The sequence below is a fragment of the Mchenga conophoros genome, linkage group LG20, assembly GCF_057382185.1.
Source record: "Mchenga conophoros isolate Kocher_MC1m ecotype Shallow Benthic linkage group LG20, M_conophoros_male_GT1.1, whole genome shotgun sequence".
Taxonomy (NCBI): Eukaryota; Metazoa; Chordata; class Actinopteri; order Cichliformes; family Cichlidae; genus Mchenga; species Mchenga conophoros.
In genome coordinates this window covers 23,535,892-23,552,831 of record NC_140545.1, presented here as the reverse complement: position 1 = coordinate 23,552,831, position 16,940 = coordinate 23,535,892, and the positions used below count along the sequence as shown (strand labels likewise).

The window sequence follows — 16,940 nt, the reverse complement described above, 5'->3', positions numbered from 1 at the left end:
CAACAATGGCTCGGCTACATCCTCATTAGCGTCACTTGGCAAAATGCTGTGACGTTGTTTTTCTTAACCAAGCAAATGATTCAGGGTCATCCACTTTAGTTTTTTTCTGTGGCACTTTTTTTGTTGTTGTGGAGTTCGTCAGTCCATTCATTTTTAATGCATCAGATTGGTCCGCCCTGCATTTTACTTGTATTTAACTTTGTGCTTTTTCAGTTTCATGATTCACATAGATCAACATGTCTTTGAATCTAAGTTCTAGTGAACAGCTACCAAATGAGAGTTCAACCCTTGGAAAAAAAATATCCAGACCTTTTATCTGATAAATTTGCCAGTGGATAATGAAAACAAACAGGCCTTGCCTGGCTGTGAAACTGCTCACCAGTTAATTTTCTAATTACCCTGAAAACAGGGGACTATGTATAAAAGATGGCTGTAATCCATAAACAGCTAATGCATTGCTGTTTTTGAACATCATGAATTAAAGTCTGCACTTTAATCACATCTTGATGGTTAAAAGTCACTGTATTGGTGTAGAGGGAAAGTTACAAAAATAACAATGTTATTGACCACTTACAGAGCTAACTACCAGTTACTACCTCTCAGCAAGAAATCATATCCTTCACAAAAAAAAAAAGAAGAAAAGAAAAGTAGTGTGTCTGTGAAACTGATTGACCAAAGTCAAGCAGAGAACTGCAAGTTTATTTACATCTTCTTTCTCTGGTGAAGCTCATGACATGAGTGGATTTGAATTTTAATGCACACCATCTACAACAGCTGGAAAGCAGATTATAGGGCAGCAGCATGATTTGCTGTGCCTTTATGAATGAACATCCTCAGATACTGTGCTGCAATTACAAACCACCAAATTGTTTTGAGCACACTTGTTGTTTTTGCATCAGAAGCCTAAGACGTCAGTGGCTATGACGTCCGCAAAGCCTTGCTGGAGGGAGGAGGGGGGGGGGGGGAATCTACTGTACCACAGTGTGGTTTCACTTTGGAAGTACACACAAACATCTTGGGAATATCAGCAATGCTAATGAAGACAAAGTGGAAACACTCATCAGTGGGATCATGGAGGTTTTAATTACACTTCTCAAACAACTGCATCCAATATACACAAAGAAAGGTGAATAACTATCCAAACACTACAAACTAACAAACTGAAGTTAATACTTTCATTTGTCTGACAATTTACATCTAATACCACTCTTCAGGCTTCAAAGCAACTTCAGCAGTTCACTTACTCATCCACTAAGTGGCAGCATTGAGCTCATATCCAGCCTCCATAGCGCAGCTTGTTGGGCAGGTAGATTTGTGTGAGGAAGTCAGGAGCTATAGCTGTCAAAGACTGTATTTCAGCCTTTACTTTACTTTGCTGCATCAGTTTCATCTACAAAAACAGCAACACACAGTTTTAGTGGGATCAGACAGGAAGCTGTGCAAACAGACAAATCATAGATGCATAACAGACACTCAGCAATGGAAAATAGCTGTTACAAACTTCCAGGAAGCTAACAGTCCTCTCACAAACATTCCTCTACTGTGCGGCACAATATCAAAATGTTCAGTGCGACAGGTTTGCTCTGTGCTTATGGAGAAAATTCAAGGCCTGACCTTTTTATTTATTTATTTTTTAAATTAACAAGTTATATTCATTCATCCAATCAACTTTTTTCTTATTGCTACAACAGAACTGCCAAAAAACATCTCACAGGGTTGGATGAATGTACTGAGGGAGACAAGAGGCAAAGCTTTGAGTTTTGTGGTCAAAGTGGGACAATTTTGTTTGACCAGATCCGGATTCTTGCTCACCAAATTCCGCTTTGCCCTGTCAAAGTTAATCTTTGGTAAGTTGGCTTTCCAAGGTTGAGTTCCACTTAAATTTGCTAGTGTATTTTTTTTTTTTTTTTTTACACACACACACACACACACACACACACACACACACACACACACACACACACACACACACACAGTTATAAGTTGGATGCTGTAGGATCCTAAGGCCATGGGCACTGATCTGAACACTTGGAAAGTTGTAGTATCACAACAATCAGCTTATAGAAACTTCAGCTCATAAAAGCATCCAAATGTGTGCAAAGAATTTCAGGAGAAAGATCTCAACAGTTGCAGAGACCAGCGTCAGACTACACTTGGGTTCACAGTGAGAAAGACCGCCACTCCCGTATCTGCCTGTCCAGTTGCAGTACCGCCACAAAGAGTGCAGCTCCACAGTCTCGCAAGACACACAGCGATAACAAACCTGTATTGTGCTCAACTGCTTCTTATTTGTTATGTTTTTATTTTTTTTTTTTGTTGCTCATTTTGTTGTCTGATAAAATAATCAGGCTGCCCACGTGCTCAGTGACCTTGTGGTTTCCCTTAAATGTTTGGGCTCAGTAACACGTAGAGGATCTTGTGGGAATTGTAAGGTGCCATTACGTAAATGCTCATTTGGATAAACAGCTTTTTTTTTTTCTCCATTCAGCTAATCAACATGTGGAATTCCTTAGCTGCAGAACTCAAACAGGAACCCTAAAACTGAAGCAGTTATTTAAAAGTATATCAGTCCTGCAGTCACGAAGAATTGTCTGCTTCTTGTCTTACAGTGCTTTATTGTTCTAAAATTGATTACTTTTTAGTTTAACTCTCATGCATGTGTTGCTCAGTATTCTGTGTTTTAAAGAGCGTTTTAGGGACGGGGATTGCAAATTAACTTAACTATAAATGCTGTGGTGTGTGGCATGGTTCATGTTACATTCTTTCAAATAAACAATAAGCAAACTAAACCCAGAGACTGTAACTAACTGCACCGAAATGTTGTTCTAATTGGGAGAGGAAATGTTTCAGACTTTGGACTGCTTCAGCTTGCTTCTCCCACAAATTAGACCTCTCATTCCTCCAGATTCCTCCAGTCTAAAAATGAGATTTTGTAATATTTTTTTATTTAATGTCATTAATTCTTTTAGTAGTACCATGAGCTTTGGAAGCTTTTGTATATTTGGCTCTTGACAGGCAAGAAACCCCCCCCCTAGAAAAAACTGGTTTCTTAAAGAGAATAAAATGTATTGGATGTCACACAGGACCATATCTAGATAGAAAAATCCTTCAAAGCTCAGTACCTTTCAGATACCTTTCCTTCCCATCCCACAAATTTCTACAAACAGTTTCATCTATCCTCCTACATAAACTGCAGCACTTTCCTCTTTGGCGTCCTCTTTCACTCACCTCTTTCTGCCACTCTGGTTGGCTGGTTAAATACGGCCTTTCAAGGAGGCTGCAGAGTTTGCTTTCATCTCTCTTGGTAAGTGGGATCAGAGCGTCCTTGGGAACCCGCAACCTAAAAAATAAAATTTAGATTTAAAAACATATATATATATATATAAGAGACTTCAGTTCATGGATGTTATCCCTGAAGAATGTTTCGTTCCCTTTTTTTAAACAGACTCCCAGAAAGGAGGTTATGTGTAGGTTCAGCCAAGTAAAAAAAAGAAGAAAACAAAAAGAAAGAAAAACCGAATAGACTACAATTTAATGTATGTCAGAAATTTTCTTTCGGCCCAAATTTGTTCAAGGGGGTGTATACTTAAAACTCAATATGTTTTTGCAAAGAGCTCCATGAAGGGGGGAAAAAAAAGTGATGGCAACAGCAACAGAAACCAAAACAAACATCTAAACTTCCCCAGAATATAATCCCAATTAGAGGCAGGAGGAGGAAGTAGGAAGTAGCGAATGCTCAGTCCAAACCTCTGTAGGTCAGAGGGGAGGAGGCCTAGCCACATAACGCTGGGGACGGTCAGACTGTGGGCCTCAAACGACATTGCCTGCGGATAAACCGACGCATACACACCCAGTCACATACACACACATCAAATACACATAGCATGCTTATACAGAAAACAAACACACTGTTAATCAGTGCTGTACTCTCATACCACAGCAAACCCCAACACATGTTTACAATGAAGTTAATGAAACAAGAATGACTACAAAAGCCTCACAAAGGTCAAAAGTGATGCGATTGTCACACAATCGCATAACAGTTTCACTTCATAGCGTGTCTGTTTAATTTTCTAACATGCATGACTGATTCTTTTTATGTAAAGAGGTGCATGATTATAATGTGCTAACACAGAGACACTCAACAGGCTACAGTGGATAATGCAGAGTACAGGAATAACGGCATAACAGGACTCACCACTGATCCATACTTGTAGATGCACATGATTTCAATGCCTGGGAAAATCAGAGGGAGGGACAGAGAGACGCTGCAATCACTTGCATACCAGAGCAATTATCCTCTGTGATGTGATCTTAGAACAAAGTAAAGCATTACATATGTGTCTCGCCACGCAGCGCCAAAAAACTTAGTGGTATGGAGGCTGATGGAAACCGAGCCAACTCCCCCTGGACGACATCACACCAACGGGAATAATAGCTAGACTAGGCACCATGACACAGTGGACAGGTGCTAACTTTTGTTGGCTTAGCGAGACATGCAACCCAGCTGTGTGTGTGTCTGTGTGTGGATCTGAAATGCTGTTAAATGTGTGGGAAAATGCAAAGTATGTCTGACAGCTTAAGTATTCAAGCAGATGAATTATACCATGAGGATCAGCATCCACGAGGGCAAAGATGGGGATGTGCAGCTCATCCCAAAGCCTTTTCACCATCAGCCTGCTGTTCACATCTGGCACACCTTTACCCTGATTCACACAAACACAATGATTAAGTACACAGATTACTAAGACTGCTCTTTCTGAAAGAAGACAACATTCAGATCAAAAGCAGACACAGAAAAATACTGTGATAATGATGCAAGGGGAGATCTTTGTGCAGAAGTCATCATCCAGAAGTCTCTGGAACGTCGCATCCTTCTCGATGATCATGACAAATTTTGCAGATGATACAATATCTGAAAAAGGACAAGGATGACAGCTGCAATGATAGACTTACAATCATGGGACAAAACATGAAAGTAGATTCTTAAATAGATTACAAAGCATACTTTTAATTCCACTGATGTTCGATGAAACTGAGACAGCCTGAAAGCAAAAAAAAAGATAAAAAAGAAAATAAATAAATAAAAAAAATTGCACTACTACATGGCATTTAAAAAAAAAAAGTTTGAGTTTTTCCCCTGCAAAGCAGTCTAAGTGCTTTGTATTGCTAGCTGAATTTACTGTTCATCTTTTTCTTGGAAGAAAACGGTTGTCGTTATGCTGTCTACAATGAAAATTAACCCTTTGGATCTACTGATGGGAATCACATACAGGTTATCTATATTATGGATTTATATTTAGAATTTATTTTAGATTAAATCTTTTAATACTAATAAATGCTAGACAGTGATGTGCAACACTGGGCTTCAGTAGATCAGCTGAAATGTTTTTTTGTGGGACAATGGTTGCCTGTGCCTCTGTGATGCCCATCTCTCATTCAGTGACATTATTGACATAGTGGCTCTAGCTGCTCACAACCCTAGCAGAATAGCGGCAAACAAAGTGTTGACTATCAGTCTGTGGTGCACGTGGCAGGCTTGAGTCATTACTCAATGAGATAATTTCCTGTAATTACTGGCTTTACATTCTATCACTGTAATAAAAAGTTTTAACCCAGTGAGCACGAGGTCGTTAGGATGGCTTTGCTAAATAAGCCAAATGTTTCTCACATTTCCAAAGCTGTAACGTCGAACTAAGCATAGTCCATTTCATGCCTGTCCATCGAGCAACCAGAACCTCATCTTAGTCCTAGTTTAATGAAGGCTTTTAGCCGTATCAAGCATCTATGGCAACATTTCATCCTCGGAGGGCCAGACTATTTTAGAAAAAAGGAAGAGGCTACTATGATTAAATTACATTTTTCTTTGACACACAAATGCAAAGCATTACTGTACTAAATTCCGTAATCACATTACTCTTAAAATTATATTATTGCCTACATTATACAGCTTCTTCAATTATGTGCACAATGGGTGGATAGAAATTAAAACAATGATAGATCAATAAACATTTTTCCTGTGCACTGCAATCAGCTGAGATCAGTTATTAAGCAGAGAGGAGAAAAACAAAATTAAATACAGAGCAGAGAAGGACAGACATTTAGCCATCAGTAAAACAGTAAAAGTCTGTTTGCACGTACAGTATAAACTGAACGCCCTCTGTTGGAATCGACTTAAATAGCAGCTCAGATTTAGTACAGATTCATTAACATAATGCTGCCTTTTACTGACATTTGAGGGGTTATTTAGATTTCACTTTTAAGGGCTGGTTCTGTTCCCTGAGCTGTATTTTGACTATATTTGGTGTATGGTCAGATAATGTCAATATTTTAAAGGCCCCTGGAGAAATTTCATGTATGGTGGTATTAACCTATATAAATAAAAAAGGACGCCTGGCTTCCGTAGCTCAGACTTACAGTTACTTTCTTGGGGAGTACAGTAAACCAAAAATCCAGCTATAAATGATGTACTGTTTCTTGTTGCAGTGTCATTTAAAAACAAAAAAACAAAACTGTGGTGTGAATGGCTCAAATCGTAGGTTTGAGCCATTTTATTCAATATTTTATTCAATATTTGTCACACCACAACCCACCAACCCCTGAGTCCCCGTCTTTTTAACTAGGCGGGCGTGATTAAGGATGCCGTGCAGGTGCGTCCGCCCTCCCTGCACGGCACCACAGACCATGCCCCATGACAAAAACAAACACGAAATCAGGCGAAGAAGCATTAAAGTGGTGCTTACAGTTGAGCTGGAGTGGCAGTCAATCCTCGTGCCGTCCTCCTCCATATAACACAGGTCACCTGAGATCAATCCCTTGGATGTGGCCAACTAGCAACAAAGTTACAGATAAGTTACAGAATTTAGCACAAGCCCATATTATCACACACATACAAGGGACGAGCTATTTCAAGCACTGGGCCCTGAATTCAACTTTAATTTTATTTCTCTTTGATCAAAAGAGCTGTTTGTTTTCCACAGGTGTTTCCTGGGACAAGAAGCAGAACAAAAATAAAATACCATCCTAAACTAACATACTTCATCTGTGGGAGCTGAACTAATATCCAAAGGAATTTTTCTACAAGTTTTCAATATCAGGGGTTTGTATTTTCTACCACACAATCATATGAACCGCATCGCCTGCTAACGCAGACATGCACACTCACCACATGTAGTGATCTGCGAGGAACCTTTAGCATGCAGGAGATGTCATCTACGATACTATCAACAGCTTTCTGTGAACCAAAGAGCTTTGTGTTGTTGTAATAGATGTCTCTGTGGAGACAAACACTGTTATGTGAAAAAAAATAAATAAACTGAAATTCAAGCATTCCTATGAAAACCAAGGGTATCTATATGTTGGCTTTAGTAAAGTATGGATTATTTATAAAGAACCTTTTTGTAGCATATGAGTTGCTCTGGACAAGCCTGTAGATGACTGAGAGAATCTTGAGAATCTGGGCTTTGAAGAGAAACACAGATTTGGGGAAAAAAAAACAAACAACTAATTAAACCTTAAACACTACATCAACATATCAGAGATTTAAACAACACATTCTGTATCCATGCCGTAAAACTGATCCCAAAAAGGCAACATGTTACGTCTCTGCCAATTTGTCACCTAAAACTACCTCTGACTTTTACTGACATTTGTGCAGTTTATGCATATGTTCACAACGAATACAAATGAAATCCATATGCACCATACAACTGTGTTAAAGAACTTCAAAAACAGATGTTGCATAACAAATAAAATGAAAAAAACAAACAAACAAACATAACAGTTCATCTTCTCACCAAATTTAGTGACAGATGAAGGGCAGTCGGCCCTAATGGTGGTGACAGACTGTCTTGAACTCATCTGAAGCCCAATGGCACTGTCAAAGCTTCAGTGGGAAGCAATCAAAAAAAGATTTATGATTTCATGATGTAAACAAAGTAACAAAAGAGCCCATTTAAAAAAAAAAAAAAAAAGCATCTGCACAGACTGTGTGCTCCGTTTACAGTAAGTGCTTTCAAACATTAGCTCCCACCTGCAAATTATCTAAAATTCCCCACACCCCGAGGGCTACCTGTAGCACTGTTCCATTTAAAATGGCTGAGCCAGAATGTGATTTAAGCTGTAGCAAGGTTTGATCTATTTGAGATCAGACAGTCCTCTTTGTTCTAAGCATAAGGTCTCCCCATCCTAGTCACATTAAAGCCTCTTGACAAATGCTGTGCTTTTCAATTCCTTATCAGTGTGTCATCTTTTTAGCAGCAGGAAGTTCTTTTAGGTTTTCTCTGAATCAAAGCAGAAGATTTTCATTTCCACCACCTGGTTGACCCCATGGTCAGCTTGGAAAAACCCCATCTAAAAATTCAAACAGAGCAAAAGTCTGCGTTTATCTCTTTAAGGGAAATTAAATAACAATGAAATAATCCTGTGTGGCTTTACACACGATTCCTTTTGGCTTGTGCTATCTCCCAAAGGTCATGTGGCTTAAAATGAATGAGCAATTATATGTGTGGAGGGAAACTTGCCATGCTACAGCATGTTTAAATCAAAATACCTTATGTTGGCCCAGCTGGATCTGTTGGGCAGCGCCAGGACAGGGGCCTCAGCTTTGGACAGACTGGTGACTATTTCCAGGATTATGCTTTCAATTCGGTTTAAAATTTCCTGGCTGGAAATAGAAATACTAAATGAAGTTATAATATCACAAGAAAACTTTTTCCAAACAGACAACCAATTCTACAATTAATGTCAAAGACCAATTGTAATCTAGGACTGTGATTCTCTTTTATAATAATCTGCAACCAGCAGAATTTAGGAAAATCAAAGAAACTGTTTCTGATTTAAATAAATACCTAAATTAGAAGCTACATCACACTGCTGTCAAATGATATAATACCATCTGGCAATGCTGTTCATTGTGAGTACCCTTGGCACCCAGCTTTGAATCACTGTAATTTCTAACCAGATTATTCTAATTGTTACTTCAACCAACTGTGTGTTTAATAATAAATCTTTAGAGGCTAAAAATTCAACTTTCTAAATTCATCATTATTACAAAATTTTACCTATAATGTGAAATGGATAAAAGAAATGTATTTATAAATGGCTAACAAATTAGAGGATAAAGCAACTTAAATTGTCTTATAGAGCCCAATATATCAATGGGGTCGATATAATTACTAATATATTGATTTTGGAATTTTAAATGACCAACTAATAAAAATGTAAAAAGGAAAGAAGAGACAGGAGAAACACCCTTCAGCCATATTATTTCTGTTGATGTTACATATTTTGTTCACCAGAGGGCACTCAGCAGCCTCCCTATTGGCAAAAACTTGTTTGGAAAGAAACAAACCACCACCAGCTGTGCTGAGGAATTTTTGTGACAATAAAACAAGATTAATTTTAAAACACACTATCATTATTTTAGTAAGAACTATTATTATTATTATTAACTAGACATGACAACTGCTAGGAAAATCTGTTTGCTTTAAGTTTCTGAAAGGGGAAAAATATATACTTTTTTAAAATCACTAAATACCTTATTGGTGTTAAAAGTCCTCTAAAGTCCTTTTAAGTGCTTTGGCACTGATTCTATAACTGAACCATCATCGTAAAGTTATTCCCTCATTTGGTATTATGATGATGGTGCTGGAAATCACAATAAGCCAGATTGGTCTAAAATTTCTAGCTCTTCCATTAAGTTGAGCTCTTGTGACTGCAAAGGCCATAGTTAAGTTTGAAATCATTTTCATATTATCAAATCATTCACTGTCATTTTCAGGCTGTAAGAAACGACTCTTATCAAGATGGAAATGTTTCATCACAGGATAAAGGTGATCCCATGGGAGACTTTGGAGGCCATCCGAGTACAGAGAACTTATTGTCTTGTTCAAGCAACTAGTGTGAGATAACTGGAATGTTGTGAGATGGTGTGTTATCCTGCTCGAATCAGCCATTACAAGATAGGGACACTGTAGTCATAAAGGGATGCACATGGTCAGCAAAAATACACACTAAACATTGCTCAGTTGGTACTAACAGCCCTAAAATGTGCCAACAAGTTTTCTCCCACACTATTGCACAACCATCAGTCTGAACCACTGAAACAAGGCAAGAGGAGCGTGTGCCAGTAGCCCCAGCTTCCTCTTCTTAGCTGACAGGAGTGGCGCCCAATCTGGTCTTCTGCTGCTGTTGCCCATCAGCTTCAAGGTTGTGACATGTTGCATATACTGAGCTCCTCTTCTGCACACTTTGGTAGTAACAAGTAGTTAACTGAATTATCCCATTGGTTCAAAGCAGTTCAAAGGCTCTGACTTCTGGCATTAACAAGGTATTTACCCACAGAACTGCTGCTCACTGGATATTTACTTTTTTCAGCACCACTCTCTTTAAACCCTAAAGATGATTGTGTGAAAATATCTCAGACCTACAGACCAGCCTGTCTGACACCAACAACTACACCACATTTAAAGTCACATAATATTCTCTGCATATCCTGATGCTTGACCATGTCTCCGTGCACCACGTTGCTGCCATATCATTGGCCAACTACACATTTTCTTTAATTAGCAGTTGAACAGGTGCACCTAATAAAAGGGCAACTCAGTGTATGATTTTAATCTTGCTAGTTCAACATATTTTGTGCAAAATCTTTTTCTAACGACCACATTTTTAAATACTTCCCGGACACATAATTGTTTCTACAGTAAAGTGTTTCAAGTAGAGTACATGATAAAATCAAATTAACTAACACTACCCATGATTGGCAGACATTTTTACATGTGACTGATTACACTGGGATAATAACAGGGCATAATGACAGGCTATGGTGAATTGGTAAAGTACATAGCTAGCCAACTACGAAACACAATGTCGAGTAAACCCTAGATAAACTGCTCTTTGTGAATATATACACATCAATATGAGTTTAAATATTAAATAGAACCGCAATACCAGTTACATTAAACCGCTTTGGCTCCTCAAAACATCCACAGTCTCTGTGAATACTGTTGCACTACACAGAGAATAAGCTAACCTAGCGTAACTGGCTATTAGCCGGTTGGAGTAGATCGGTGTGAACTTACTGGTTGATTTCTTTTTCAGCACGCTGCCAGTCTGTCGTGACTCCCACGTTGATCAACAGTTTTGCATGGAGCTTATCAATTTCAGAACAAAAATGAGCCGCACGGGATTCCATCACGTTACCTGTTACTAGATGTCATTTTATCTACCTGCAAGAAATTCCCGCGTAAGGATGTTTTACGGAAATCTCGCGCGTTTTTGTGTCGATCACGCAGTTCAGACCTGTAGTATTTGTTTTGAATAAATTAATTTGCAACAATTATTCTGCCCTAAGAATTTCTACATGGTATTCAAGCAAAACCGAGCTAATAAATAGATACATTGCTTAAGTAGTAACAAATAGTAATGATAAAGTGATCAATAATAATAAAAGTTTTAAATTAATATGATTTTTGAAAGTAAAATAAAGAAAGAGGTGTCTCCTAACACTGTCACGCCGTTTTTAATGACCGATACTAAAGGTTAAATAAATAAATAAAAGTGGTGCTGCTTCAGACTAATGTGATTTTGATAAACAGGCAACACTAACATTCTTCAGACTTTTTTTAAAAAAAAGTTATTTTTAAAGTGGTCTTAAGCAATAGTTCCCCAGGCTTTCTGAAGGCCTGTTTTTTGTTAGGTCACTTAACAGTGACTTATGAATCATTCAAGCATAAAAACTCACTTATGTCAAGAGGTAGAACAGTGTTGTGCTGACACCTAACAGACATCTTGGCAAAGAGACAATTTTAAACTGTATCTTTAGACACTTTAGATACTTCACACATTGTGAAGTAAATACTTTTCAATTTCTTCTGTTACATTTAGGGAAAATCCAAAAGACAACACGGTTTGAGAGACAGAAAGTACCATTTTTGGACGAACAAGGTGATTTCCAAAGAGCTATTAACTGAAAACATAGAATATCTCAGTACTGCGCGCATTGTGACCTTAATAAATCTGAAGAAACTGGACAAGTGGTGGACAAAAGAAGTGGCAGATCTAAAAATGATCTAGAGCAGAGGAACGGCATGGAGCCATATTCTTAACAAATAGGAAGAAAATAAGATAAGATAAGTCACAGCAGGAGTGGACAGTGCAAAAGTTACATAGCAAAAATTAGAATACAATAAGAATAAAATACTGTACACAAATGTACAGAATAGAATAAAATAAAATACTATATACAGTAGAATAAATAGAATAAAATATACAATAGGATAAAAATAGAATACAAATGCTGTATACAAATGCTGTAGTAAAAATACAACTTTGTCAGTTTCAACTTCTGAAAACTAATGAATCCAATTTATTTATTTATTTTTTTAAAGATGGTTCAACTCATCATCAATATGTATGGAAGAGTTGAAGTCAGAGGTGCCACAGCACATGTCTGAAGCCATCTGCAAAACAAGGTGTTGGATATCCTGTCAAAATCAATGAAATTATGAATGCAGAAAAGTGTTGTGAGATGTTAATCAACAAGGTAATCTGATCTGGAAATTGCATGACACACAAGAACTTTCTTTTTTCCACATGGCAATGATCCCAAACACTGCCAATGCAGTAAAAGCATACCTGGATAGAGAAACACACAGTGGAACACTATGAGTCATGCATTGGCCTCCCCAGAGCCTGGACCTCATCATTATTGAAGCAGTGTGGAAAAAAGGCATCATTTTGATAGAGAACAGAGCAAAAGGCAGCCAACGACCAAAAGGAGCTTCAAGAAGGTCCGTCAAGAAGCCAGAGAACTATTCCTGAATACTATAAATATCATAAGAAAGCTTGCCTAAGAGAGTTCAGGCTGTGTTGAAGAATAAAGGGGGTTGTACCAAATGTTGACTTTCACCTGGTTAGAATTGGGCAAACTGTTTTTGCTTTGTAAACTGTATCTCCGTATATGTTTGCACGTTTCAATTAATCCCTTCACCTGTTTCCCATTTTCCTGCCAAAACAAAAAGAAATGAGGGGTGGCTCAGGTCTTTTTGCACATCACTACATAAGCTTAAAACTTATTCCTACCAGTCTTCCCGTTGAAGATAAAGACCAGTGATCCAGTGTGTGTGGGCCAGTTAACACCTCAGTGGTGTAAATTAGGAGGCATATCCTGGTAATCTAGAAAAATCCACATCAGCACCCTATGTGACATTCATAAAGCCGTGTCGCTGAGCTTGCAGCTTTTTGTCCAAAGGTGTGTCGTGTGTGTTTCCGTAGGGTGGGTGCAAGTTTAATTGGTTGTGGTTAGCGTCTGTGAGAAGCCAAATATATATTGTTTCTGTTAGCCATGTGGAAGTGATTTTTAAATGTAATTTTGATGATGGCTGTGTGCGTAACGATAATACTGGCCAACATGTGTTTTAAGGCTCTCTTAAATGGTACAAATGCTGCTCATTCTTTTGTTAGGAGCTCAGTTTACTATATCAGACAGTTATTGCCTATTTGCAGCTGTTTTAAGCTACAAACATTAAAAAGACATTAAATAAATACGACACCCTGAGGAAATTACACATTTTGCTTCATAAACAACCTTTCAGAACCTGTTTCTGTCTCTTGGTTGCATTGTGCTGCAGTCAAGTCGCTTCATTAAAGCAGAAAAATGTGCTTGGATTTTACAACTATTAGGTCATCAAGAGTCCCCACCTTTCAGAATTGCTGGCAGGCATGCTGCGTGTGTTTGGAGAGGCGCTGTGGTCTTTTTTTTCCACAGTGTGAAGGCCTGCTCAGAGCGTGTGGGAGCCAGGATCTAAAGAGAAGAGGTCCGTGCCCCTGACCTGACCCTGAATATTTTCTAATGTGCAGCTTTACCAATGGTCCCTCTTTCCCCTGAGTGACTTTGACAAGCTGCTTCCGTAGTAATGTCTCTTAATTTCAAAGTAATTGCTATCTCTTAGTGATGAGGAACAACCCCTCACCCAAGCTGAAAAAATGTTAATATGTGGAAGACCACAGGTTGCCGTGGTCCTTTTTCTTCTGTTCCAGAAAGCCTGAGACCCCTGCTGTTCCTTTGGCCCAAGAGAGATTTGTGTCGAGTGTGAGGCCCTAACCTGAGGAGACAGAGTACAACGAGTCATGTGCTTGTCTCGGGATGAGTGTTTGTGCTGGGCAGGAGGGGGAACATGGGGGAAGTAAGGGGCTGCAGGATCAGAGGAAAGAAAGGGGGGGCGGCCGCTGCAGGTGAGGGGGATTAGCTGCAGCTAGAGGCCCAAAGAAACTAAATACAGATCTGTCAACCTAATCCTCACAAATAGAAAACAGAACCACCCTCCCTTCACAATCCACATTCAGCTCATCCACCTCTTGCTCTTCTACCCCCCACTACACGCCAATCCTCCCACCTCCCCTCCACTTACTACCTCAGGCTCTGCTGCTCCTCTGTTTCTCATCAATTTTTGGCCAGTCTGTCTATGCTGCCTGCTCTCTAATGGCTCCTCAGACCAGCATCCCCTAAAGAGGGGCTGACTGATCACCCAGGGTCCTCTCTGATTGACAGACCAACATAGCCTTACGGAGTGATGAAAGCAAGAGTCAAAGGGGCAAGGCCTCTCGCTACACAGACAGGAATCTTAATGGGACCTCTGTCGAGAGTTGCTGAAACTGGGTGGACATTTATCAGGCCCACACACCTCAGTAACGGATGCCGATAAGTGTGTGGCTGGATGAGGAAACCAGTGTCAAGCCTGGACTCTATGCTGATGACACAAGTGACAGGGCGCCTGAGTGATAACATCCTATAAAGGATAAGCTCTACTAAGCTGGGTGTTATAGAAGGCTTAACTAAAACGGTATCTCTGATTGTCAGCAACACCAACTATAACTGATGGGTCTGGCTGGACTGCTGAGAGCTATAAATCAGGTTCAAGCTGCTCTGGTGATCCCAAGTGTGATATCAGCTTGCAGACAAACATGGGGTGGCAGGACATACCAGGTTGAAAGAAAGCAGTGAGTGATGGAGAGGAAAGCTGCAAGGTGCACTATTTCAAATAAGATAATCACATATTCCTCAGTGGAAAATATCTGCAGATCATTTGGACGTGTCACAGTATCATGAAGCTCATTTATACCAAATTAAAGAACGACATAAGGGTTGGGTTGCAATTGCCAGTTCCAAAGTATATGTAACCTATTTGTTATTGCTCAAGTCTAATAAAAGTCCTCTTGAATTTTTATCGCCGTCCTTTTTCATGATTTTTGTACCTGGCAAAACATTACGTTTAGTTGTTAAACATTGAGTTTTGGTTCTTTGGTTGTTGAGCTTTACAATGTGAACTAGTTTGAAGCTGTTTCATATACCCACCCCCCTCTTTTCTTCTGCCTGTCTCACAGCTGTGTCTCATATGTTCATGAGGCCCCTGGAAGTGTGAGACACCAGAAGGGGAACATTTGCAATAGCTCAGCTCCACCTGGTTAGGCTGTTTTAACAGGCCGTCGGTTTGTGCAGCGCACACAGTGGGGTTACGCCAAAAACATAGACGAAGGAGGACAGGACCAGCAGAAGAGGGAGGGGGCATGAGCAAAAAATGTGCCTCCGCCCTCTTGTGTCCTGGCACCCCAGCCCTACACTTCTTTATTTGAAGGTCAGTTTATCTTGAAAAAAAGTTTTACTGTATCGTCTGTTGGTCAACTTGGTCAGACCCCGCCCCTCTTCCACCAAACCTCATCCGCCTCACTGCATGCACAAGTCTTCAAAGGACTACTGCCTGCTGCTCTCTGAGGCAACACATGAAATAAATATTAATCTGACCTCTGACCGCATGCTTTGAGCTCCTAAGCAGTGTTAACCGGGCAGACAGAAAGAGCATCAACTCTTGTCATAGCTAAAAAGAAGTAAAAAGAAAGAAGCACAATATTTTGAAGTGTTACCTGGATGTGAAAGCATTTCCAGGTATATTTCAGTGCACCGCTGTGTGGTCTTCTTTGGAGCTTTGCATCATGCTCCAACCTGTTGGAGTGTAGTGGGGAGGTGTTTATTTGCTCAGATCCCCAAAGATCATAATGGAAAGAGCGCATGTGTGTGCAGTCAAAATGCTCCAGGCCAAATGCTGGGTTTTAAAAGAAAAGACCTTTTGAGTTTACCATTATGAGCTCTAATAGAATAAGCCTTGTCATCATGGCTGCACAGCTGTTCAACTCAGCAGAGTTTTCTTCCTGAAAAGACTTACTCAGGTACACTGCATGTCTACGTTTTTCAGCAGCTAAGCAGAAATAATCTGTGTATGTTTTATTTTATTCATTTATTTTTAACATTTTCTTTTACAGGCCCAAACAGATTGTCTCACCATTTGTCCGGCTTGTGTATTTTAGCCAAAATATTCAATTTAGTGGGACACACTTGAGACAAGTTGTGGCTATTCTTTTGGAAGTTTGTATGTGTGTGTGCATTACTGACAGGATATTCAAACACTGTTTGTTCTACTTTTCTACTAGTCCCCCTTGTCAAAGGCCCCTTAGTGCAGCTTACCCTGCCTGGCCTCTGCCTGTGCCCACTGTTTACTGGGACTGTCACCAGACTCATGGAGGCCGAAACAAAGGGGGGTCTGTTCTTATTGTCCTGTCCAGGATTGTCAGCCCTTCTCTGGGCACAAACCGAACTGAGGGCTGGGGGTTGTTTGAAGAGCACTGGGGGCATCTGACCTCACCAGACTTACAGAAAGGGCATGAGAATGAGACAATGAGAAAGTCAAAAGAAAGTGAGAAAGAGAGGAAGATGTATAGCTATAACCCAGAACCTTTCAAGTCCTCTGTCGGAAACTGCTGTTATGTAAACACCTGCAGCCATTAGCTGATTCTATCTGAGGCACCGGATAGAAATGTTTATATGTTACATACTACTGAAAGGCGAGTTAAAAGCAAATAGAGTATTAGATATACAAAATGAG

The 16,940-nt window shown here is 39.6% G+C and overlaps 1 protein-coding gene across 2 annotated transcripts; it reads right to left on the bottom strand.

The window, feature by feature from the left end:
• Window positions 1-1,068: 1,068 nt before the first annotated feature.
• Window positions 1,069-11,269, bottom strand: spo11 (SPO11 initiator of meiotic double stranded breaks). Of its 2 annotated transcripts, none has more exons than XM_085259760.1 (13): window positions 11,085-11,269; window positions 8,552-8,665; window positions 7,797-7,885; window positions 7,395-7,461; window positions 7,166-7,289; window positions 6,744-6,830; window positions 5,009-5,045; window positions 4,806-4,915; window positions 4,607-4,706; window positions 4,199-4,236; window positions 3,748-3,824; window positions 3,229-3,340; window positions 1,069-1,390 (listed from the first exon to the last, which is right to left on the bottom strand). In XM_085259760.1, exons 1-13 carry the CDS (start codon window positions 11,195-11,197, stop codon window positions 1,271-1,273), a joined length of 1,188 nt encoding a protein of 395 aa, XP_085115886.1. In that variant the 5' UTR covers window positions 11,198-11,269; the 3' UTR covers window positions 1,069-1,270. The 2 variants fall into 2 exon arrangements, with proteins under 2 accessions (XP_085115886.1, XP_085115887.1); XM_085259761.1 differs by having other exon boundaries at window positions 7,166-7,274.
• Window positions 11,270-16,940: the final 5,671 nt, after the last annotated feature.